Source organism: Pezoporus occidentalis, unplaced genomic scaffold (genome assembly GCF_034315485.1).
Source record: "Pezoporus occidentalis ecotype Australia unplaced genomic scaffold, CSIRO_AGI_Poc_V1 ctg37, whole genome shotgun sequence".
Classification (NCBI taxonomy): domain Eukaryota; kingdom Metazoa; phylum Chordata; class Aves; order Psittaciformes; family Psittacidae; genus Pezoporus; species Pezoporus occidentalis.
The window spans coordinates 3,766,939-3,791,876 of record NW_026915691.1 but is presented as its reverse complement, the minus strand read 5'-3'; the positions used below and the strand labels follow the sequence as shown (position 1 = coordinate 3,791,876).

At 41.5% G+C, this 24,938-nt stretch overlaps 1 protein-coding gene across 1 annotated transcript; it reads left to right on the top strand.

Annotated features, from left to right (window-relative positions):
- The first annotated feature begins 1,944 nt into the window (after window positions 1–1,944).
- Window positions 1,945–24,878, top strand: LOC134170307 (uncharacterized). Its single transcript, XM_062631627.1, has 23 exons — window positions 1,945–2,219; window positions 2,408–2,506; window positions 3,098–3,258; window positions 4,116–4,240; window positions 4,596–4,725; window positions 5,324–5,472; window positions 5,843–6,030; window positions 6,852–6,962; window positions 7,296–7,397; window positions 8,609–8,684; window positions 9,738–9,865; window positions 10,204–10,407; window positions 16,882–16,980; window positions 17,862–18,022; window positions 18,637–18,761; window positions 20,273–20,402; window positions 20,526–20,674; window positions 21,280–21,467; window positions 21,931–22,041; window positions 22,117–22,218; window positions 23,293–23,368; window positions 24,149–24,276; window positions 24,458–24,878. Exons 1-23 carry the CDS (start codon window positions 2,196–2,198, stop codon window positions 24,806–24,808), a joined length of 3,117 nt encoding a protein of 1,038 aa, XP_062487611.1. The 5' UTR covers window positions 1,945–2,195; the 3' UTR covers window positions 24,809–24,878.
- The last annotated feature ends 60 nt before the right edge of the window (window positions 24,879–24,938 follow it).

Here is a 24,938-nt window from a genome sequence, read left to right as displayed (position 1 = left end):
ATCTGGCTGTACAGTGGTTCAAAACTCCTTCAGAAAGAACAAGAGCTGCCATGTGTGTCCTTCCTTCCAGCAGCCATGCTTTCCATCCTCAGCTCAAAGAACCAATCTTCCTTTCCTCTCTAGCTCATTCAGGCCCCCTGCTCATGACCACACTCTAAGGTGCTTGAACCATGCTGTCTGAGCCTAGCAAAGTGGTTTGCTGTTAGATTGGCAGAAGCCTTCTGAAAAGGGAAAAGAAAAGTAAAAACAGACTCGCATGAGACACTGCAGCTTGAAAAGATCTGGAAACAGAGATCTGACATTCAAATTTGATACAGGAAACAGAAGTTAAAAGGCAAAACCACAGAGAAACAGCAAAAGAGAGGGTTAACTATTATTTCAAAAGTAGCTTTTAGTGTGTCCTGACAGAAAGCAAAAAGTAACACTGGATTGTTCAAGTATCTCCTTTGACCTTTCTGACCCAGGAGTTGGAACAACAGAAGTTTACAAGACTTCAAAGAGGATCTCAGTAAATGGGTGTAAGGAGCAAATACAAAGAAACTGTCCTGACCAGCAAAGTCCCTGTGTTGCTCATCACTGGGGCCTGCTGCTGTTAATGCTTTTGCCTAACAGTATTATTTGCAACTGACAGCTCTGGGATACTTTGCTGGACATAGCTCTGGTGTGACCCCTGAGGATAAAGTGGGTGGTGGTGGTAAGAGAGGACAGGGGATAGCTGTATGATCTGGCTGCAGTCTTCCCTTTGACAGCAAAACCTTTAGCTGAGGAGGGGGCAGTGGCCAGTGTTAAAATGACTGGAAACTGAGAGGAGGAATTTGTAAGAAACAAGAGAAAAGCTAAATAAAGACAGGGATTTTTGCAGTAGTAATTGAAGAGGAAGACAGATTCTGGGGTGTTTTGGAAGAGGAAGTGATAGCATTTGAGAAGTCTCTGCCGAGAGGCGAAGGAATGAAATACATGACCACACATGATGCGGAGGTAACGAGGATTTCAGGAATGATGAAAATGGAATGGGTGAAAAGATGAATTCCGCTCCAATTATTTCACTGTGCTGATGTGCGGTGAGACACCCAAGCAGAGGGTTTGGAGAGAGCATTACTGGGACATGCAGCAGGAGAAAGGTCAAGGCATGACACAGCAAGCTTGCCCTGTGCTGCAGGGCACACGGCCCAGAGGACGGCAGGGGGTTGTTGTCAGTCACTGTAATGTGAACAAGCAAACTGTAGGAGGAATGTCAGCGCTTCCGCTGTGCTCTTGAGCAAAGCTTCTGTTGCTTTCAGAACCATAGCCCCACCTTCCCACTGCCCCTTTCAGCACTAACCACAGACACTTAAATCTTTGTAGTGCAGAGTGAGCTCCACTGTATTCAGTGTAGTACAAAATCTTACACGTAATATATAGAAGCCTGAAGGAAGCAAGAAGTAGCTTACACTGTGTAAACAGTCAAGTCTTTGGCTGATTAAAAATAATTTTCTCTAAGGTGAAAAGTACTTCTAAAAATCAGTTCTCTGGCCAGACCACAATGAGCATCCTGGTCTGGCATACAGTAGCCACCTCTGTTGTTAAAAAGAGGCAAGAGTGAGGCTTCTGAGTGGTTCTGGAAACAGTAACCCTGACTAGAGCTGGGCGTTCACAAGGACCAAATATGCTAATATTCAGAGATTCACCAGTCCTGCAACTGGAAAATCATTCAGGTCATTTCAAGCAATGGAAAATGTTACAGCATACAAGAAGAGGCCTTACAGCTCAGCTAATAATACAAATACTCAAAATACTAAGAGGCTTATCTCTGTAGTAGACTTAAGAAAAGGAAAAACACTCAGCCTAAGCTGCATGTCAGAGAGGTGAAGAGGGACTCTGCTATCCTGAAGGAAAGATAGGAACACCATCCAACTCCTCACAGGAACATGCAGTTGCTTTGGCAGTACAAGTGAGGGGGAGCACTCCCAACAGAAGACGGATAAACATTTACCAGTGTTGCAACCAGCCTGGCGTATCTGGGTCTTGGAATAATTAAACCAGCAAAAAGGGGCCCTGGTCACTGCTGGAGGAGGACACAATTCACTAAAAGCCACAGGGTTAGAATTTAACTTCTGTGACATGATCCCCACTTCTTAGAATCTACACATAGAAAACATACCTCTCATCTGACAGACTTGACAAGGGCTCTCAGAGCAGGCAGGTTTCAAGGGCAAATGGCTGGTTTCCTCTCAGACCTGGTGAGTATCTAACTTCTTGTCTTCTAGCCCTACTCACTGGCAAGCAGCATGATTGAAAAATTCAAAATGGGTGTTTGCATTTTACAGTAAATCATAGAAATGTGAAGACAGAACATCTCATCAATTGTCTCCTGGTCTAAAGCCAGGAGGTATCAGGAACTTACAATGTGTTTCGTCACCTTTGGCAGGTTCAATACCGGAAGCTATTGCTAATGATTATGGTGCTAGGGATTGGGGGAACCCACTTGTCTGGTTTTCAAATGTGTGTCATCAATTACACATCTCCGGTAAGCAAACCCTTCACCAGATCACATCTGTAACTGTTCATCATGGCCTTACTCTTTGAAGATGCTCTAAAAAAATCTGTCAGGTGCTGCTATGTGGGTTTATTCCCAACTCTTTCCAATGCCATACTGTCCACTGTCAAAAGACAAAAGGACTTTGCATGATTGTTAGGAGCTGTGCTCCAAAGACAACTTCTCACAGAACTGTGTGGGAACAACATATTGAAACACCCTCCTCAAAGATTATGCCATGGAGAAAAAAGATTAACAACTAGCTGATTGACTCTCAACCTTCAGTTCAGCCCTTTTCTCTTTATAACCGCTACCTGCAATAGGAGCAACTGCCCTTCACTAGAGTCAATAAAAGGTCCCACTATTTTGGTGTAGGAGTACCAGGGTTCAGCAGACTAAAGAGTATAATTGCGTTTTGAAAGAGTATCTCACACTATTAGTCCATATGGGAGGAAATGTCAATCCTAATTTGCAAACAAATGTCCCATAGTCATGCTTTTATCAATTACTATCATTCACCTCTTTAAAGTTTTAAACATTATGAAGAATTATTGTTTGTGAAAGTCCCTTTTTCTGTCCCAGTACATCCAGAAGTTTATCAATGAAACTTGGCTGGAGCGATATGGGTCTGTGCTGCAACAGGAGACACTCACATTATTGTGGTCCTTCATCGTGTCTATGTATTGTGTAGGTGGAACAATAGGCTGTCTGTGCAGTGGGTTCCTAACAGCAAAATATGGAAAGTAAGTATATTTCCCAATAGCTAATAGAGGCTGCAACAAGGGAAGCAATTAAATGTCACTCACCTAATATAATGGATGTCAGAATTCTCACTGCCCCCTTCTGGTGCAGAATTTGCTCCACTCTGTGTTTAACTGCCCCTAGGTACATTAGAGAGACAGGAACATGCAACCATTTCTGATTCCCTTGTCACGGTTTTAGTGCCGTACAATTCCGGTATTTTCACTGAAATTTCAGTAAAAAATAAATCTCTGAAATGTCTTTATTGGGCAATAATGCCCTCTGGAGCCCAACACCACTGCAGTAATGCAATAGAGGATAGATATTCTGTAGGCAAAAGGTTTTCTTTCCTTTTTTTTGATCACAGCCTTTTAAAAAAACGTGCAGGTTCATTCCTCTGTGAGAACAATAAGAGTTTCAGCAAGGATAAGCAGAAGTCCCTCAGGCCCCATTCAGAACCCTCTCTTTGAGGGTGGCCATACAGCACAAAGCCAGAACTCTCTGCCTTGAGGTGGCCGGAGAGTGAAACATGTTCTCTATGAAGCTGACTTTGCCCTGCTCTGGGGACAGGCGCAGTGTTTGAGATGGGAACCTTATCCACAGTAGAGAAGTGAGAAAGACCATTCCTGATCAATATTTATCCTTCAGGAATTTCCTTCATCCTCATGGCGTGCTCCCATAGTGTTAGCATGGAAAAGAGGAACCATTTCCCTGCAAAGACATGACTTTCCTAATCGGATATGGTTGTCTTGTAAACATTGGTTTAAACTTGGTCTGTAAATCCAGAGGAGAACAGGCAGGCATTAGTCAAAGATGAAAAAGTAAAACATGGATCACACCCGCATGTTTGCTGTTGCAGGAAGAAATGTCTGCTGTTCAATGACGTGGTCCTCATAATAGCCACACTGAATACTGGCTTCAGTAGGAGAGCCAAATCTTTTGAGATGATCCTGATTGGGCGCTTCCTTGAGGGCTTCGGTGCTGGTAGGACTCCCCACTACTCCATGTTAATGTGACTACTTTGGGGTGGATACAGAAATCTTCCTGTTGGGAGTACCCAGGCATGCACAGTAACCCCAGTGGAACAAGGAACAGATTGGGAAAAGGTAAGATGAGCTGTCCTTTGCCTTCAAGAGGTCTTGAGAGAGAGATCTGGTGGATTAGCTAAACATCTTGCTTAAAGGAAAAGGTACATTTTTAGCCTATTATTGTGGAGGATATAGAGCAAACAGTTCAGAAGAGGAAGGAGAAAGCTACCTTTAGGTGAAGGAAAAAATGAAAAGGGACTGCCTCTCTTGCTTTCTATAGCTTTAGCTCTTTTGTGTCTTCTTCATTTCAGGAATACACTTGAGTGCCCACATTCAATATGCTGGAGAGATCTCACCGAAGAGGTTGCGTGGCTTTGTAAATGTGAGCTCCTCTGTGTTTCTTGCATTAGGAAAAGCTGTCGCAAGAATTCTTGGATTAAGGTACTTGTGCTACTCCTTCTCATCCTGTTTTCTATTTATTTGTCTTCTGTACAGCAGGGAGTTGTTGTTATCCCAGTCCTAGAAATGGAAATGCACTAAGGGTGGGATTTTACTTTGCTTAAATACAGCCATAATAATGGATGTATTTACCTCATACCAGTCACAGAGGTTTATGTGTCACTGGGGAGAGAAAGGCCTTTCTCTTGAGAAAGAATGAATCCATCTCTGGAGGTGCGGTCTCTCTGCTGAAGTTAATAAAAAAAGTTGTATGCAAACACTCTCAGTAAACTTCTGGGATCTAAATCCTGCGGATTACTTGATACCCTCACTCAGAATTGCAGTATTGCTTCAGAAGACTGTTGCAGAATATTCATACTCCACTGATCTTTACAAAATAGTCAGATTACAAGAAAAATCTCAGTCCTGCAGTAGAAAGTATGAGCCTGTTTTCCTTTCCCATCTTCTATTTCAATTGATCTTCCCAAGCTACGTATGTACATTGTGTCTCTTCAACTAATACAGGATCTAGGAAAATACCAAACTAGTTATGGATTATAATTTTACTGAACTATAAATACACTCTAACATGCTTTCATAGAGATCTTTTAGGAACAGAAGATATGTGGAATGTGCTATTGTCCTTCTCTGGGTTAGTGGCATTGATTCAACTGGTCTTTTTGCCATTCTTTCCTGAGTCCCCTCCCTATCTCTTGCTGCAAAAAGGAGACAAACCCGGTTGCTTGAAAGGTAACATAAAACTTTTGATCCTTAATTCTCTAAACCGTAACTCTCAGTAAAGTGAAACTAACAGAGGGGGTCAGCTTTTCTAGCAGCCAACTACAGATTTCTTGATAATTATATTATTAAATTCCTCCAGACTAAGTACAGTCATCAGAAGCATTTAAGATCTACCCCTAAATACTACAGCAAGTTAAAAGCCATTTCCAGGGAAGTCTCAGCATGTTCCAGTAAGCAATATTCTAGTCCTTTGCTCAGGGACTGATGAAGCAAAACACAGACTGAACTGCAAATGCTTAATGTTATTAAAAGTTGAAAAATACATCACTCTGAGCAGATCAGATGATGGGGAGTTTATTTCATTCTGTCTCTTCTTTAGCCATGAAGCAACTCTGGGGAGAAGGGAATTATCTCATTGAATTTGATGACATGATGAAGGAAAAGGCTATAACAAAAGGCACCAAAATCATGAATGTCCTAGAGATGCTGAAAGAACCATCTGTGTATCCGCAGTTGGGCACCATGCTCCTCATTTTACTGAGTCTGCAGCTCTGTGGCTTGAGTGCAGTTGAGTATACACTATTTCCATGCTTAGATCTACTACTAAGTAACTGAAGCACCACAATTCTAGCTTCTAATTTTTTTCTGAATCTACTTTATTCCCCCCCTCACACAGAACCCACTGTCTGTGAAGATCTGTGGTATCATCACTAGTATTCTTCACATTTCCAGGGAGCTTCTCAGGTGGAAATACAAGAGATCCAACTCAGCATAAATTCCTGCAAGGGCACTGTTGTCTTCATTCCCCTGGTGGTATTACCAAAGATTCTGTAGAAGGGGTTATAAATACCCTAAGGCTTGCTACAACCCAGAGATCTGTTTATCTAGACTTCCAGCTCCACTTTCTGACCTCTGCAGTAGTAGATGGTCAGCTATTGCTATTCAATTGTCATTCCATTTGATAAAGGAGATCTATCCTTTAAGTAATTTCCTTTCAGTTGTTTCCACATAAAGGTGGCTGTGCCCAGTACAGCTCAAGCTAAGAGTCATTCCCCTGCCTATCATTTTTATCACTCACCTATGGGTCTTTCTCCAGAAACACTGCATTCTGCTGGAGCTTGTTCATTATACTTTCCAGCACTGTGGGCAGAGGAGGCACCTCTGTGTTGGTTGGGTTTTTTTCCCCCCTGGCCTTTCAAATACCTTTTCTTCATCTCCATTACCTTTTTGAATTTTCACATCTCAGGCAAGTATGTTTCCTCCACTAAGCCCCAACAACGTACTGTTGCTTTTGCAGTGATGACAAGTCTTGTACTAAATGATGCTGGGTAAGCACATATCATATCTATTGACTATGCTTCATTTTGGAATTTTTTCTTGTTTCCCAGATCACATTCTACACCTCAGAAATTTTTCAGACAGCTAACCTGAAGGAAAGCATAATCCCATATGTATCTCTAGGAGTTGCAGTTTCCGAGCTCATCTCTCTCATCTTCTGTGTAAGTCAGACCTCTCTGGGGCTTTAACAGTTAAAGTACATGTGAGTTGACTCTATTCTTCCTGAAAGAAAATGAATATTCTCCCTATGAACTAAAGAATGCTTCCACTGAATACAGTATTTATGAAGAAGTAACTGCAGTGCTGGGCAGCAGTGGTAATTCATAATATTAGAGAGGCTGGAAGGAATTCAATAAAATAACAAACATTGTACCAGTAAGATTTGTGTTCTCTAAAATAAAAAAGAACTCAGGAAGAATGCTTGAGTTGTTGGATGGCTGACAGCTGGATTTTGCCATGCTTCCAGTGAGATGCAAGTTTTTTCTGCTCCTCAGAGCTCCATTATTGATCGCTGTGGACGCCGGATACTCCTGTGGGGTGGTTATTTGCTGATGGCACTGATACTCACGCTGCTTGAAATAAGTCTTCTACTGAGCGTAAGTAAATGTCTCTCTGGGAGTGGAGCTGTGTCAGAACTCTTTGTGCAGGGTGGCAGATAATCAGCCTTAGCTTTCATGTCCAAAATAGTAGGTCAGGATATCTTCTGAATACAAACTCAGCCTCTTTGCAAGGGTTTTGTGGACCTGCACTGTGGTTCATCTTTTTTAATCAGGCTTTCAAACAGTCAGTGAGAAACATTTTGTAAAGCCATTGGTCTGGCAGAGCTTTCCTCCAGCTCTGATCTCTCCAAATCTCATGGGAGGTGTGTTGCCTACCAGGGGCACGGATCAGGGATGTGGCAGAGAGGCTGCCTGCTCTAGTAAGTCCCACGGACTATTGAGGAAATTCTTTCCTGTTAGGGTGGCGAGGCACTGGAATGGGTTGCCCGGGGAGGTTGTGAATGCTCCATCCCTGGCAGTGCTCAAGGCCAGGTGGGACGAAGCCTTGGGTGACATGGTTTAGTGTGAGATGTCCCTGCCCATGGCAAGGGGGTTGGAACTGAATGATCTTAAGGTCCTCTCCAACCCTAACTATTCTATGATTCTATGATTCTATGTCTTGTTCTGCTGTCTTTTAAATCCGTACATGAGCATCTGTGCTACCACCTTTCCCATTTGCTGTCCCATGCCTCCTGCAGCAGAAACAGTGTGTAATGACACTTCCAAACCCCACCAATTTCCTACCCTTGATACAAGTGATCTCACTACATACTGCAGCTTACTAGCTGCTTCTAGTTGGGATGGTGGAAAGTAGTGAGTAACCCAGTGTCATGGCTCCAGTAGCACTGGTGTTTGCACTGCACTGCAGTTGTGGTCTCAGTCCATATACTTTCAGCTTCTTTCTGCTTCACAGATATCTTCTGGTTCACAAGAGACTTAAACATTTCTCTGAGGTTGTCTCATTCAGTAAGATAATCAGGTTAAATCAGTAACAATTCTCCACATATTATAATTACCTTGGAATTTGTTACTTGTTTTTCAGACCAGGGTGCAGTTCAGCTCACCTCTGTAGGCAGGACACTGCAGGCTACTCCTGGCCTTCTACTGCATTCAGTACAGAAAGATAAGTAGCTCTAGTGAGCACCTACTACAGAGCTGAGTGTCATGAGCATTTACATTAATAATTGCTTCTCCTGTACATTTGGATCAGCCATGCTACAGCTATAATATTAATTTTCATTCACTTCCATCCTTTTGTCTTTGTCTAGGATCAGTTCCTCTGGATGCGGTACTGCAGTGTTATTCTTATCTTTTTATTCATCATTGCCTATGGGTTAGGACCAGGTGAGTACAACAAGAAAAGCAACAACCTTGGACCACATGGATAAGCACAAGCCATGAATGTATGGAAGTAGAACTAGACTGCGTGAATATACCTTTGAAAATCAACAGCTTAGTTTGCACTGCAATGGTGGGAGTCCCAATTTTTGATGAATTTATGACCCAAGAAATAATTTTCTTAACAAATTATTTTAAATTACTCAGACCCTGATGGATCAGAACCCTGTTTCTTCTCACTGAATTACAGGTTCAAGCCAAAAAAAAACCCTTTTTAATCAATTCACTAAGACTTGTGTTGGAGGGTGTCAATGCTGTTCAGGGCACACAGGCTCAACTGCTCCATCCTCTGCCTGTGGCAGAGATAGCCCCTTCTAAACTATCAGAGTTTTCTCAACTTACCTGTAAAATTCTACTTTATTAAAGAATGACACCTGGTAGCACACAAAGTCTCTCTGTTAGCATTGCTCAGTGCTTTCTCATCCCCTCTTAATGCCACTCTGAACCACATACATCAGTACATACCAGATCCAAACTTACAGCTCTCTACCAGGACCTCACTCACATAAAACCAGGATCTACCCTGAGAGGTCCCTGAATAAACACAACTTTAAGTTATTTCAGTCTCCAAATTCAAACGGCAGCCTTTACTATTAAAAAAATAACTTTTTAATTAAGCCTTTATTATTATTAAGACTTTATTATTATTGTATTATTACCTATGAGGACCATGAACATCTTGAAAACCTGATAGAATTCCCATGGTAGCAGAACCCAGGTGTCTCCTACAGGCAGTGGAGAGAATAGGCCATTCAGGCCATTCATCTCTATATTTTATACATGTTAGGTAGCTAGAAACTGCACTTGGTGCTCCATGGACCACCAGAGAAGTCTGTAGGTGAATTCAGATAGAGATGGCTGTGCTGCCCAAATGTAGATGATCTCACAGTAGTCTGACTTACTGGGGCTGTGTTTGACCAGTGACACCAGCTCATTCACTTTGAGGAAAATGGTTAAATGCAACAGTGTTTCTATTGCTTTTTTATGTTTTTTCCTCAGCTGGAGCCATCACATCTGTCACGAATGAAATCTTCACCCTTTCGACAAGGTCCTCTGCTTTTGTAATCGGTGGAATCATCATCTGGCTTGGCCTCACTTTCACAGGAATGATTTTCCCCTTTGCTGTTGTATGTAATTTGATTCAAATATTCTTTTTGACTCTATCAATTTAAACTGGTTTTCTAGGCTGCTCTGGACAGGGAGTAGGATGAAATGCCTTGTAGATGATCAAAGCTGTGGATCTCTTATTCCTACTGGTATAAGGACGCCATCTATGTAAAACACTTCTCTCAACTTCAGACATCACCTGCTGCCTCAAGACTAGATTAAAAAGATAAATAGATACTCCTTGTGTAAAACCAACTTATTCCTCATTTCACAGGGGCAAATCAACAGTGTTCAAGAATCTTTAGAGGCAAAGTGCTGTCAGGGGAAATCACTTATCTTGTTCTATTTTTATCTCTAGATGTTCCTTGGTCCTTTTTGCTTCCTCATCTTTATTGCTGTCCTGGTCATTTCAGCGGCTCTCATCTACCTATTCCTCCCAGAAACAAAAGGGAAATCAGCCTCTGAAATCACAGAGGAATTCAAAACATGCCAGGTTAAGAAGAAACATCATCAGATTGTGGAGAAGAATGCTACTGAAGAGAAGACATTCTGCACCAAGCTCTGATAGGTCACCAAGCAACTCCCACTGACAAAAAGCCCTGTCTCAAAATCAAACTGAAAACTAAACCTTAACATGGACTTTTCTCAATAAAATGTAACGCAAAATGTAATCCAGAGATAGCTTGTTATTAATCCAAGTAGTCCTATTTTACATTTATCTTTATCTTTGCTTTTCATGGTGAGAGACAATGGCTCCTTCCTAAAACAGCTAGGAATAGGCAGGAAGACATTAATAACTACAGACGCTTCTCAGAACTGGCACATGGAAAACATTTTCAAGTGTAACACATCAATTTCATCTCAATTCTTTCTCCTATGCTGTCATTTTAAAGAAGAGGATTTGTCTCTGTCTTATTTTGTAAGAAAGCTCTGCTCAGGATTAAGAGTGGTATGAAGAAAAGATTAAACATAAACATAGTTCTTGAAAACTATTTTCATGTGATCTCCTTATGTTATCACACTGTAAAGGACCTTGATCATGAACACTGCACATGAACAAATACCAGGTAGGATAACAAGGAGAACTCAATTTTGTTCCTATTTTCTTGAGCTGACATCAAGTAACTGTACGTCCTATAATGACTGTCAGAGATCAGCCCTGATCCCTGGGTTGGTACCAAAGAACTCTCACCTGAATCCTCTGGAGCAAACTGACTGCACTTTCCATGCATATCAGTTGTAGCAAAGTCTGGAGGAAATATTTGTAGTGTAAGCAGTGCTCTCAGCCTTATTCTGAGTACCTGATGAGTGGCACAAGTTTAACAAACATACAGGCAGTGCTGACAGCTAGAGCCCTGGAGTGAAACAGGAAGTGAGACACTTTCAGAGAGTACCAAGAGAATACAGAGAGTAGACACTGGAAATTCAGTCCAGTTTATAAATAATTAACTGCTAAAATAAATAAATAAAGCAGAAACTGTGACAAGCAATGTGCTCTGTCTGTGTAATGGTCTAGGACACATTGCACTCCACCAGTGTCACATCAGCTTACAATACTACACTTTTACCGTTGCTATGCTCCACAGCACCCATGTACTGCTGCTTTTCAAGAGCTGTCAGCCCTGCTGACCACTGCACCATTTAGTCACTTCCCTCCCAAAACTCTTCTACCTTTGTATATGTTGCCTGCCAGGGCACAACATCTCTTTGTTGTCTTTCCGTTTCCCATCACAGTTACAAATGCTATACCATGCCTCCTGTTTAGCATGCAGTTTAACCATTCATATCGATTAACCTTGTGGTGGGGCACTGAAACAGGATAAGGGATTTTTCTGTTTTAAAATGTCAAATAATGTGCTTGCTTCTTCTAAAGAAATAGCCACAGAAGAAGCTCTGATATTAAAATGCCAGTGTGTGTCCAGCAGCCGGAACCTGGGTTCATTTTATATTCGATCTATTTTCACTTCCTGTTTCAAAATATGGAGCACTCACACTACCCAATGTTTCCATTCAGAGACCTCTTCCATTGAGTCATTGAAATATTTAATCCATCCATTCTAAGCACTGACCAATTGCTGCAAAGACCATAAATCAATAGAAATCATACGAAGTAAACATTAACCTCAGAGTCAGATGGTTACTTAAGCAGAAGGTGCAGGAAAGTCGTGAGATTTTCTCCTGGCCATCAACTGGCTGCTGATTTGTCTTTGGATTTTTTGCCCTTCCGTCTACCACTCTTTATTTGGAAAACTGCTGTTCACTATCTACCTACCTAACAGAAGAAGAGAGAGCTTCACTGAGCTGACAAAGTGCTGTATAAATGCATCATGTTATTAAAGAAGTTCTGAATTACAGACATCTATTCTGCAATAACACAACACTGGGACAGACTGGCTTATCTATCTTGTTGTTGACCTCCCCACAACAGCTCCTGTGCCCCCCCATATATTTGATTCCAAAATGACTACCAAGGTGCTGCCTGTATACAGGATGAAATCTTATGCTTTTTGTTGCCACCGTGCCCTCTTCCCCCATCCCCTCTGTAGCAGTTCTGCCATACAGCTTGCAGCTTCCCTGACAATGTTGTAAAAGGGAATTTCTAATGCCTGAGTTGCCTGTTTGAAAGTAAGACCAGCATGAGACAGAACAGAACACAAATATAACATTTCTCTTCTTCCATGCTGTTCTTTCCCAGTTAGCACAAATTTCACAAGATGGTGCACTTGCGAATGGTAGTACTTCTCAACTGTGCTGAACAGACATTAAAGCCATGGAGCTATAGCTAAGCAAATAGACATATGGAAAAACAGGATCAGTGTTCACTATTGGTACTGTACCAGATCAATAGTGTGTTCTGTTGTGGTAACTTCCACTTTCACTTGTCAGTTCCTTCTCTCTAATTTTACTTTCCTCTTTCTCTTTTTCATATCTTCTTACCAGGAGTCCCAACCTTCCTGCACATACAGAAGAGAGAATTTTCTCTTGTAACGTTGGTCAGTGTCCCTTTGTCTTTGCTGGTGCTTTTGAAGGAACTGATCTCAGCAGAAGCACAGCTGGAACTTCGCAGAGGGATTGTTCATCCCTGTCACCCAGCATCATGTCAGGTTTAAAAGCACAAGCCTTGGATCCCTCTGTCCCTCTCTTAGGAAGTCCAGCCATGCTGCCTCTGATACAGCTCCAGTGTCTCCTGCAAGAAGTCAGTCCTTCACAGGTAGTCTTGCTGGGCACCTTCACTCCTTCATGGCTTTAACAAACCTTTCCATCTCAAGCATTCATCTTCCCAGGCTGCACAAATCCAATGTGCCAAACATCAAAAGGCCTGCTCTCCCAAATGCTTACTATAGCTGCACCTCTTACAGGTACTGATAAACCACAGAGTATATGATTAACCTGACACTATTAAGGTTTGCACATTGTTTTAACCCCATGCCAAGGACTCTCTTTCTCATACTTCTCCAAGCAAGATTTCATATTTTTTTTTGCTACTCACCCTCCCTATCTTTTACTCAAAAGGAGAGACAAAACAACTAAACTATTTCTCATATTTGTACTACTACTTCAGTGTCATTGCTGTGACTAACATCTTTAAAAAGAAATTGGAAATTCAGGTGCCATCTGGCCTCACTTATTCCAGTACAGGCCAAACTCACTGTTATGAGGCTGCAACAGAACTGAATACAAACAGTGGCATTACCATTAGTGTGTCAGAGTTATGTTTGTACCTGCCTAAAGGAGGTTACGTTCTGTAAATATTATGGCTTTGGTAGCTGTTGTCAGATGAGCTAATAAAACTGGCTAGAAGGCATCTCATCCCATATTTTTGTCTCTTTTCTTGGGCCTGCCTGGACACAGTGAGGCTAAAATAGCTCTAGAAATAGTGAAAGAGAAAGGAAAAAGCTTCATGTGAATCCCCTCATCTCCCTCAGGAAATTCACAGCATGAACACCTCTATTTTCACTCCTATAGGTCCAACACTAAATGATGATGAAAGGTGTATCTATTCTTTTTTTGGACCACACATAACTTGCATGAGATGATATCCAGGATGGAAACTAAAATGATAGCCATTTCTTGCTGTTAAAAGCATGTGAAAAGCTTTTAAAAGGACATTTTCTATTTCAAACCCATTCTTGAAAAGAAGCATTTTCTCAACAATCACCAAACAGGACAAGACACTGATAGAAATGTACCCCAGTTGCTTGCTAACCAGTGCTTCAATTAGAGGTGGTATCACACATGCAGTCCATTGTTTCCAATGCAAGTTTTTTGTCCCATTGTGTTTTCTGACATAACCCTCATAATCTGAGAAAAAATATACAGTAAAAAGTGATCATTAACATTTTGAAACAGTAAATGCTATTGACTAATTTTTTGTACAATCCAACTGTTACAATCACTGGTGTTAAAGAGAAAATACAAAAATGCCAAATCATTCTAAATGCTATTTCAAGCCAGGGTAAACAGCAGTTGCCATGCAGTTATATAGGCAATAGTTGGAATTACACAAGCCACCAAGGTTTTATTATTAACACTGTTTTTTTCTCATTTCTTTAGACTCATAGTATTTGCAGTAAACCCTCTGTAAATAATTGCATTCTGTGTTACAAGAACTGAAGATACAAGTCCTGAGGATGAGCTTGAGCATTTACTGACGGCTTCAGTACAACCCCATTGCCCCATCTGCTCTGCCCCCAAGCCTTGGGGGCAGATGAAAGTCCTCTGGCATGAGTAAGAGCAAGCAGAAGCCTCTGAAAGCAAGAACAGCTCAGAGCATCAACCACACATGAAAGCTCTGGGCAAATCTCTTTCTTTCAAGTGCTCTCTCTAGCAGAAGCCATGTAGAGCTACAGTTAGAGCTTCACTTCACAAGAGAGGAACCACTGGGAACCAAAGGTGACTTTTTCAGTGGCTGCAACACTGATTTTGGAGTTATTCTGTGTGAAAGCTGAAACCTGAGGGATTAAGATCCCAGTTGTCCCATCCTAACTCATTAAGGATTTTTTTACCTTCTTTGATTACTGTCATGAGTAAGTAGGTCTTAGTTAACTGGCTGCACCAAGCAGAACCTTCAGGACCAAATGCTCTATTCCAAAAGCTCCTGCCAGGGCACAGTATCTCTTACTCCCTTTTCACCATACCTGCCTGACAAACATCCCCATAAACACCAGAGAAGAAACACCCTTCCTCAATACAGTCTTTCTGGTACAGAAAGCCATAACGGCAGAATTAGGCTTTGAAATTTGTCTTATTTTCTTCTAATAAATTATATTTACTATACTAATTAATCTGAAACGAAACATCACACATTTTACTTAAATAGCAATACCTAAACCTTGTGCCAGCTGCTTTTTGCTTTGTGCAGGTTATGGCAGATATACTCACTGGTCTGCATCATAGAAGTAAAGTCTTTTACTGTTCCTGGAAAACTGTTTTGATTTTTTTTGCCTGGATTGTTCCCCTTTCCCTTTCCAAAAACCTCACTACCCCCCAGATGCAAACTTTCTGCCTTTGAAACTTTCCCCCTAGTTGAACTAGATGCAATTATGTCCCAAAATGTTTAATCCATCAGTGTTAACTTTGGCCAGTTGAAGTAAAAGTAAGTGACTGAAGAGGAAATAGTAAAAATTTAACTCTGATCCCTGAAGCCAAATGCCCACTGCCACACCAGCAGGCAGGAGGCAGATGAAGCTTGTGATGACAGACACATCACACACTGGACAACCAGCCCCTAGACAGAGATGACCGGCTTCTTATCAGACCTGGTAAGTGCTTGATGGGGTATTTACAAATATACAAAAATGTGGGACATTTTTGTACACTACTGGTGTCTCAAAGAAAACAAAATCAGTATTTCAGTAAAAACAACAAGGCTCCTATTCACTAAAATCATCTTGGAAGAGGTTCTGACCACTGTTTTGAGGTATTAATGCATTCCATATGCTCTGCCATCCATCTTTGCCACATTTCGTCAACATGTTAATGTTTCTTAAATGTTTTCATTCACTGGAAAATCTTTGCTTACCTTCAAATGTATTTTGCTTTGCTTGCCTGCTGAAGAAAGAATTTTGTAAGATACAGAATGAATTTAGCCCAGGAGATGGCAGGCAGAAGTTTTGAAAGGCAGGAAACTGGACAGGATATCAGCAGCTGGGGCATCTTAACAGCGATGTTTGTGGGAGTTTGCAACATTTATATCCTGGCTGTGGCTGAGTCTTGAACTAGTTGCTGCCTCATACGTCAGTGAGGCACTTCCAAATAGGACAAAGTCTCTCTGAAAAATAGCTCTCAGCTCTTGCTGAGCACACTTAACCTCTCATGCAGGAAAGAGGAATACAGCACCTCTGAAAGGCAGACCATTTTTCATTCATTCACAGCATATTCACTGTGTGCTGCTGTAAAGGCTGCTGTAGGGTAAACCTAAGAGCAGTACTGATTGTGTATTCCCAGATCCGTAATCAACCAGAAAAAGAAAACTGAAGTGGGATGCCTGCTCTCAAAGCTTCCAAAAGGTTAACGAGACAGGCAGGTGGAGCAAGAGCTCAGAACTGACCACAGCTTTGACACAAAACTTGAATAGAGGAAACACTGCCCACTATTCAAGGGCCTGAAAAGTATCTGGCACAGCAGCTGCTGCCTCAGGTAAGGCAGAAAAGGTCTGGGTACAGATGGCCCAGTCACTGCTGTGGGCACAGGTAGCCTGGCCACTATCCAGGTAGCGGAGAGGAAATAAGACTTCCCTCCCCAAAAGCACTCTCACGTGTATTAGCCCTGAAGTGTGGAATGACCTTGCTACTCTGTTGACTAATGATAGAAGAGGGGAGAGAAATGAAATGGTTTCCATAGCTAAAGGCTGCATTTCCTTGAATTGGATGTTGGGAAATCACAGAGGGATGTATGCCTCACACCAGGACAAGCAGAGGGAACTTTCCTACCTGCAAGCCCCTTGAGCAAATGAGATGCTGCTGGAGAGTGAAAGACACATTGCAAGAACAGTCTGACGTAGCTACAAGCTTAAAATTTTGTTCTACCTCTGCAGGTACAGTACCAGGGGTTCTTTCAGATGGTCACCATCCTCGGGATTGGGGGGACATTCCAAATTGGCTTTCAAATTTCTACAATCACCTATGTGTCTCAGGTAGGCAAAAAAGCACATGGCACGCTGGTTAACAGCAGCTCTGAGTCTACATTTCTGTTTGAGGATGCTTCTCCCTGGCAGTCAGCAAGGGTTTAATCATAGTATTCTTCTCTCATGCTTCATTCCCATTGCTATGCTATTGTGTAAAGCAGAACATATCAAACTGCTGAAGATAGGAAAAAAGAGAGACATCTGCAAGTTGCTGTTAATACAACTATTCCTCAGAAGACACATACTGACTGAGGTGTCATCTGCCTTCCCTATAAACCTACAGCACATCTGTATTTTACATGTAGGTATAAACCTACTTCAGTGGTTCCACTTGATAATGTTATAGTTACCCATCTTCACAGACAAATAGAACAGATCAAGTGAACCACGTTCTAGAAAAGTGTCTGCTTCTCTCCACTGAACACAGAACTTCCTTTTGAGATACTGGGGTCTAGAGGGAAGACATTATTATGTTGTAGAGATCACCTTATGGGAAAAGTGCTATTTTCAGGCTTCAGAACACTAAGTTCAGACTGAGAAAGTATTTAGAAACTGCACTGAACAGTCACTGTGTAACCTGGTATTATTGGCACGTATGTGAGAGCAAGCCCATCATACATCTGCAGAATTTACAGGGCTGTTCACACTGTTCTTTAGTACAAGTCTGTGCCTCAGCTTGTCAGATTTCAAAGACAAAAATGCCCAAAGAATTAACTTCTTTTCACGGCAAAATTAACACAGCATACTCCATTAGGCTATGTCTATTAGCTATGTTTTTAGAGTCTATATGAAAAAGTTACTGAAGTTGAAGCAACAAAATTGTGTTCTAAATATAATCCATGCACTGGAGTCACGGGTATTGCTAGTGAAAATTCTTCTTTGTGCCTCAGCATGTTAAGGCTTTCATTAATGAAACTTGGCTGGAGCGATATGGCTACCCCATCCATCAAGATAACCTCTTGTTCCTGTGGTCTATCACCGTGTCCATCTATGGTATAGGAGGTCTCTTGGGTTCTTCAGGAACTAGATACCTGACGGTCAAATACGGCAAGTATGTATGTTTAAAGACAATCTGTCAATTGAATCTTGCTTAAGGAAATGACAGCTGAGGTTTTAAACATGAGACAGACTGTTGGGCTTAGACATGCCTGTAGACATGCAGCAGCTTTAGCAGTGGTGTCAACAGACTTCGATGTTTCTTGCCCTTGTCCTGTGGCACGGGCTAATCAACTGTGCTGCCAGCCTCTCACACCAGACACAGTTATTCAGGTTGGGTTAGTCTCTGCACAGAGGAAAGGCAACCCCCTGGCTGAAGATAGAACATACAGCAGCACTGAGATGCTCCTAAGCGCTATATAAATGTGTTCCATGATGGATTTTCACGTGCAGAAAAGCTTTAAGACTTTTCTCAGTTATGAAACAGACTCAGCATTTTCTGTGACTTTTCTCAGCATTCACAGACTCCCAGGTCTAGACATGTGCCAAGGCACACAGTGAGTCCGCAGTATCTAGTGCCAATAGTGTGGATGGGATTATTTTGTCCTGGACCACACATGCCACAAAACTAGCAAGCCAAATTCACCCAAGACATTCCATATGCCAGGAGTTTAAGTACCATTTCCCTTCTGACTTATGAAAACTCTTTTTTCTTTCTTGCACTTACAGAAAGAAATGTCTCCTGTGCACCAATGTACTCATGATAACATCAGCATCTATCATGGGCTGCAGTAAAATAGCCCAGTCCTTTGAGATGATTCTGATTGGACGCTTCCTGTGTGGAGTAAGTGCAGGTAAGTGATTTCTTCCACAGGTCAGCAGGATCTCACCACATTTTACATCTTTATTCAGAGTAAATAATAACCCTGCACTAAGAAAATAAAATATTAAAGGCAGTGACCCCTTGGCAGAAGATCTTCTATAACACCCAGCAACGAATAGCGTGATTACTACTAATTTCACTAAAATGAAATTCAGCTTTGCCAAGTGTATAAATATTCCGAGCTATCAGGAATGTTTTGGTACAATATGAAACAAAGGTTTTTTTTTACTGATGGAGAAATATGTATAATATTATCTGAATTTTAATTAACAGTCCTGAATTACATGGTATATGGTTTAAATCTGGTATTCCCATAAGACTCCAGAGAATCAGTCTGTTCAAGGCTACAGCCATTCAATTTTGAGTCTAACATATATCAGGAATGTTCGTCAAGGGTATTCAACCTGCTTCAAAGCAGTAATTCCTTGGGGTTAGTACAAAAAGCTGGGCATAATCAAGCAAAGTAACTCCTGCCAGTAATTCATTCCACATACAGCAAAACCACCCTCTGCTGGCGTCAGTATGCCTTGTATTTGTCTCCTACACAAAAAAAATACTTTCCCATTCAGTTTGGATATTCACAGAGGTGCCTATTTTAACCTATTTCAGTAGAAATTAATGTCTATTTTTCAAACCATAACCATATTTTGTATATTGTTTCTCTGACATAGAGTTGTATTGAAGGACTACAGTTGTATTTTGAGAGCTACTTACCCACAGGGGCCCTGCTATGGTCTAGAATATGTATGGTGCTTCATGCAAAAAAGCTTATTTTTGTTAGAGATTGGACATCTGCATTGCTTTACCATGAAATAAAGCCAAGAGAACATGTTGCTTTCAAAACAGATAAAAGGGGCTGTGACCACCATATTAGGAAAAAGCTCTTGTTCCCAGACTAGTTTTCAGCATGTCTGAGCTATTAAGTACTTCACATATAGCTGGAAACACCAACTCTGCCTGAAATCATCAAAATTATTGCTGGACAGTAGGAAAGGAATACTTGAGTCTCCCCTAAATCATGTACAAATCAATGTTGAGTATAGCACTGTGCATTTTAATCTGCTGTGGATCTACCTTACAACTATTCTACAGCATTATGTCAGAAAAGGTTGAGATGATGTAGGTTAACAACAAGCATATTAAATATTACTACAGGGTGTTTAGCTATTTAGCACTTGCATATTCTGCCCTCTCTAAAATATACTGTTACAAGAGATACTATGCTGATAGTTTACCCTAAAAGGAAAACTGTCTATTTCTTCAGATCAGAAATCTACTCTATGCAAAGAGGACCAAATACTTTTGCAGAAGGGGTTAGAAAATCTAGTACTGAAAATCTCCTATGTGGGTTGAGGTATAAGAAATGCTTCAGTGCATGAGGCAGCGGTATTCTGTCCTGCTTCATTATTTACATGCAATTTTGTTTCCAGTGGCTGTGAATGTCTTCTTTCTTCTCTCCCACAATTCTCTCCTCACCCCAAGGTCTTTGTGCTCCTCTACATCATCAATATGTTGGAGAAATTTCCCCTAAGAAGCTACGTGGATTTGCAAACTCTACTTCCTCTTTCTTTTGGTCTCTGGGAAAAGCCATAGGGCAGATTTCAGGACAAAGGTAGAATACAATTGATTTTGCACCCACTTAATTTCTGGATCCCTTCTACCTTTTGCTTCTTCCTCTGCTTTTCCATCCATTCCTTTCCTCAAAACCAATGCAATGAACTTACATTCCCACCAGGGAGCTACTAGGCAGCCAGTACCTATGGCCCTTGCTGATGGCCTCCTGTGGATTTCCAGCACTGGTCCAGCTGGTCACTCTGCCTTTCTTCCCTGAGTCCCCAGCATATCTCCTCATGCATAAAGGAGACCAGGAAGGCTGCAAAAAAGGTAACCAAGGGCTCCAGTTCACCACTTGACTTTCAATTGTTTTGTGATGCTTGATCTCCCCATATGGAAAAAATATACAGGACAAAGATTCTCCCTGCTCATTTCCAAGACAACTCTGTGGACACCTACTAAGTGTATTTTTGTTATAGTCCCCACACAGAACATGAAACTACTTCCTTCTACAGTTCTGTATTACAAAACCTTTGGCATTCAGCTGAAACCACCTGTACTGTCAGTCTGATGACAAATTATGATAAATGATAAATGATAGATGATACATGGCTGTTTGCACTGAAGGCCTCCACAGAGCACCCCTTAGCTCTGGTTGTTTGCTGTGTACCCTGTTCATATCCTGAGAGAAAGAGGAAAGGAGAAAACTGGACCCCTGAGCAGGGAGGGAGTCATTGTACACCTCACTAGGCCCCTCTGTCACAACAGGTCCCTCTGCAGGAGGGGATCAGGGCTCTGGAAGACCCTATAGGACATCTCTGCTTCACACCACAGCCACAGCCAGACACTTGAATCACCTATTCACCATACTCCTTAGGCAGCAAACAACAGAGACAAATTAACATGGCAGATCTCGCTCTCCTTCTCCTCCACAGCCATAAGGCAGCTTTGGGGTGAAGGCCATCACCAAGCAGAGATTGATGACTTCATGAAAGAGAAGGCAACAATGAAAAACACCAAGATCTTGAGTGTCCTGGAGCTAATGAGAGAACCAGCTTTCCGTTGGCAGCTGTACATGATAGTTGTTCTGACCGCCACAGTTCAGCTATGTGGCATCAATGCAGTTGAGTGTATTTCCCCCTTAAAGTCCCAAAACACCTATTGACCTAAAGGAAACATCAGACTCCTCACGACTGCATAACCCACACTCTTCTTCTTGGGAATAACCTACAGTTATGGTTTTGGCTGGGCTCCAGAAGAGACAATATACCTGGCTGCTTCTGAAAGCTCCTAAAGGAGGACTCTGCAAACCTAAGTACTTTGCAGCAGCTGCAGGTCTTTCTAGCCCAGCATTTCATCTTTATTAAATGAATTAATTAATTTAATTTTTAATGGCTTTGTCCACCAATAAAGTGAATACTATCAAAAAGACTGCAGAATTCTAGATCCAGAGTGCAGACATCTAGATTCCAAACTGGAGCTGCATGCTGCTTGGCTAGCAGCTCCTGTCCAGGGCAGTGTCACACAGGTACAGGTAAGAAATCAATTAATTTCTTCTCTTACTGTTTTATGGGGTTTTCTTCCAGATTTATTTTTATACTTTTGAAGTCCTCCAGGCAGCTGGCTTTGATGAAAGAATGATCTCCTATATGACCCTCTCTGTTGGACTCTCTGAACTCGTAGCTACTGCAGTCTGTGTAAGTTGCATGACTTTGGGAATGGGTCTCAAGTTGCTCTTCTGGTACTGATACCAGTGTGATTCTGTCCTTCAGAGCTCCATCATTGAGCGACTGGGCAGGAAAGTGCTCCTAAGAGGAGGTTATTTTATCATGGGCTCATTGCTAGCTGCTATCACTGTGACTCTCTCACTACAGGTAAGGAAATTCTTCTCAGGGCAGATTATTCTAACTTCTGCTCACAGGCAGGACTATGCTACTGAGAAAGTAAAGTGAGGCTTAGAAGTGCCAAAATAACTTTTGTACTTTTGTATTAACAGCTTACCCTCTGGGAGGGGAATATCCTGAAAATCAAGCTTGTCTATAGGGTCAAACCATCTCTCAGCAAGTACTCTCTTGTAGTCCTGCCTTCCAGTGTGATCTCACAAGTGCAGCAAGGAGCACATAAAACACTGGGAAACTAGCACTCATTACTGAATTCATTGGACTGCAAGCATCAAACACTGGCCAAAGACAGTCCTAGGAAAATGGCCCTTTCTAGTAGCACAGTTTCTAATGAGTAACAACAAAAACCCAAGCTCTTTGCATCAGTTAATTTGAAATTTAACTTTGCTGCAGAATATATGAGGATGCACATATCTGTTCACAGACTTGAAAATGGTTCACTTCTGTAACACTGTCATTGCTGTAGCTTCTTCGTAAGTAAATCTCCCGGGTTACCAAGTATTCATCCAAGAGCTACTCTATAGCTAGTACTGTAAAACTAGCCTTGAAGCAAGGTGGCAGCAGACTTCCATTTTTGTTTCGCTCATGACGGATCTCAACCATAGGAGAGCGAAATCTTTTTTCCTGAAGCACTGAGATTTCACATATTGAAGCCTAAGATCCAGAAAAGTTCCTTTTCAGTACCAGTTATTGGAGCTATCATTAACAAAAGTGAAGAAAGATATGATTTGGCCTTCTCACATCTCAAAGGCTTGGGAAAAGCACTGTGGGGTCAAGAAGAAAGGAAGACAGGGAGAAAAGTACTATCCAGACTTAACTGAAAGCTTCCAAGCTTAACAGCTGCTCTGCACTAGCAAACCTGCTTCTCTGTTCACCTAACAAAAACCTCACTGCTCCAACCACAGGAAAAAGCAATCACATTTCTCTGCCAGTTCCCACACATTGTATGTTTTCTCTTGTGGTTACAGTGTTGGAAAACAAGCAGCATTTATCACCTATTAACAGATTTCACTCAGAAGTTTGTTATGCATTGGATTTTTTCCCTAGGACTGGTATTTCTGGATGCCATACTGCAGCCTTTGTCTGATTATCTTGTTCGCAATTGTCTTTGGAGTTGGGCCAGGTAAGTGCTCATTCAGAAGAAATAAAGGAATAGAGTCATGGGAGGCTAGGAAAATCCTGCATAATATTGCATAATGTTTAGCATAAGTAAATTAATTTAACCTCATCTTATAGTCGTTTAAACATTATGGGTCCAATCATCAGCCATAAATTTCAGTGCCATCAGATTCGGGTTTTGCTAACAAGAGGAAAAGAACACAGCAGAATGTACTCACTGGAAAAATACAGCGAAAATAGAGCAAAAGCAGATGTGTTTGTTTGGGTTTTTTTAATACTCAGAAAAAAAGAAAAAGAAAAGCAAGAGTTCTTTAAAATCCAGTGTTCTACAATATCACAACTTGTCCCACATATTCAGCAGTGCAGTACCTGCTCCTCTTTAAAAATATTATTAAAAGCCTATTCATTTTCAAAACATTTTCCTTCCCGTACGGCAGGGTTGAATTCTTTTCTTAACTGAAAGCTGCCAAAGTCCTGTGACTCCAAAACATGACTGAAATAGGCAGGAAGTGAATCTGGGAAGATCACTCATTGGTGATCTAGCAGTATCATCCTGGGAATTCTTGTTAGAAATAATAGTAATTCCACCCTTACACAGCTTCTTTCATGAGAATATGCCAGACTTTCTCAAGAGTTAACTACATCATTCTTGAAACTCCACAAGAAATGTATTTGAACACTGGACCACTTTACAAACCTGATGTGTAGCAGTTTATAAGATGACACAAACATTTTCTTTTCTAAAACAGAGCAACATACATTCTTATTGTGCTTTGACTTTCAGCTGGTGCCACAGTTTCTGTTAGGGTTGAAATTTCCAAGTTCTCATGCAGACCATCTGCCTTTGTGATCGGCGCCACTCTCAACTGGTTGGGCGTCTTTGTGATCGGAACGACCTTCCCCTTCATTGTGGTGAGTCACCTTCCCTGGGACACTTCCAATAGGCACTAAGCTTGAGTTGGCCCCTGGAGCAAGAAGAGCAGCATGAAATGCCAGTGCCATGTCAGTCTACAGTGGTCTTGGCATCTGCTCTCCCAAGCCCACTTCTGCAATGGAAGGGCTCTGATTTGCCCAAGATACTTATTCAGACTGAAATATTTGTCAAAGGTCAAAATGCAAAGAGCTCCTTGTCCAATTCAAAGTACTTTGGTACCCAAATACGAACACTGTGCAAAGAAAGTGCAAAAGAAAAGACATGCTGATATTGCTCTCTTTCTTACTTTGCTTTTCCCTGCAGGAAAAACTCAAGCACTTCTGCTTCCTCATCTTTATGGTAGTAATTTTCACTTCAGGGACAATTATTCACCTGTTCCTTCCAGAAACAAAAGGGAAATCAATCGTGGAAATCACAGAAGAATTCAATAAGTTAAACTTTAGAAAGAAGTATATTCCAACAACTCCGAACCATGTCACAGAGGACTACACCTTCTGCACCAGGCTCTGACCAGCTGTTATAGGCAGTCAGGCTATCTTAAAAGGAAGGGAAAAAACAGATAATTGTTTTCTGACTAGAAGTTGTCCCTGCCCATGGCAGGGGGGTTGGAACTAGATGATCTTAAAGTCCTTTCCAACCC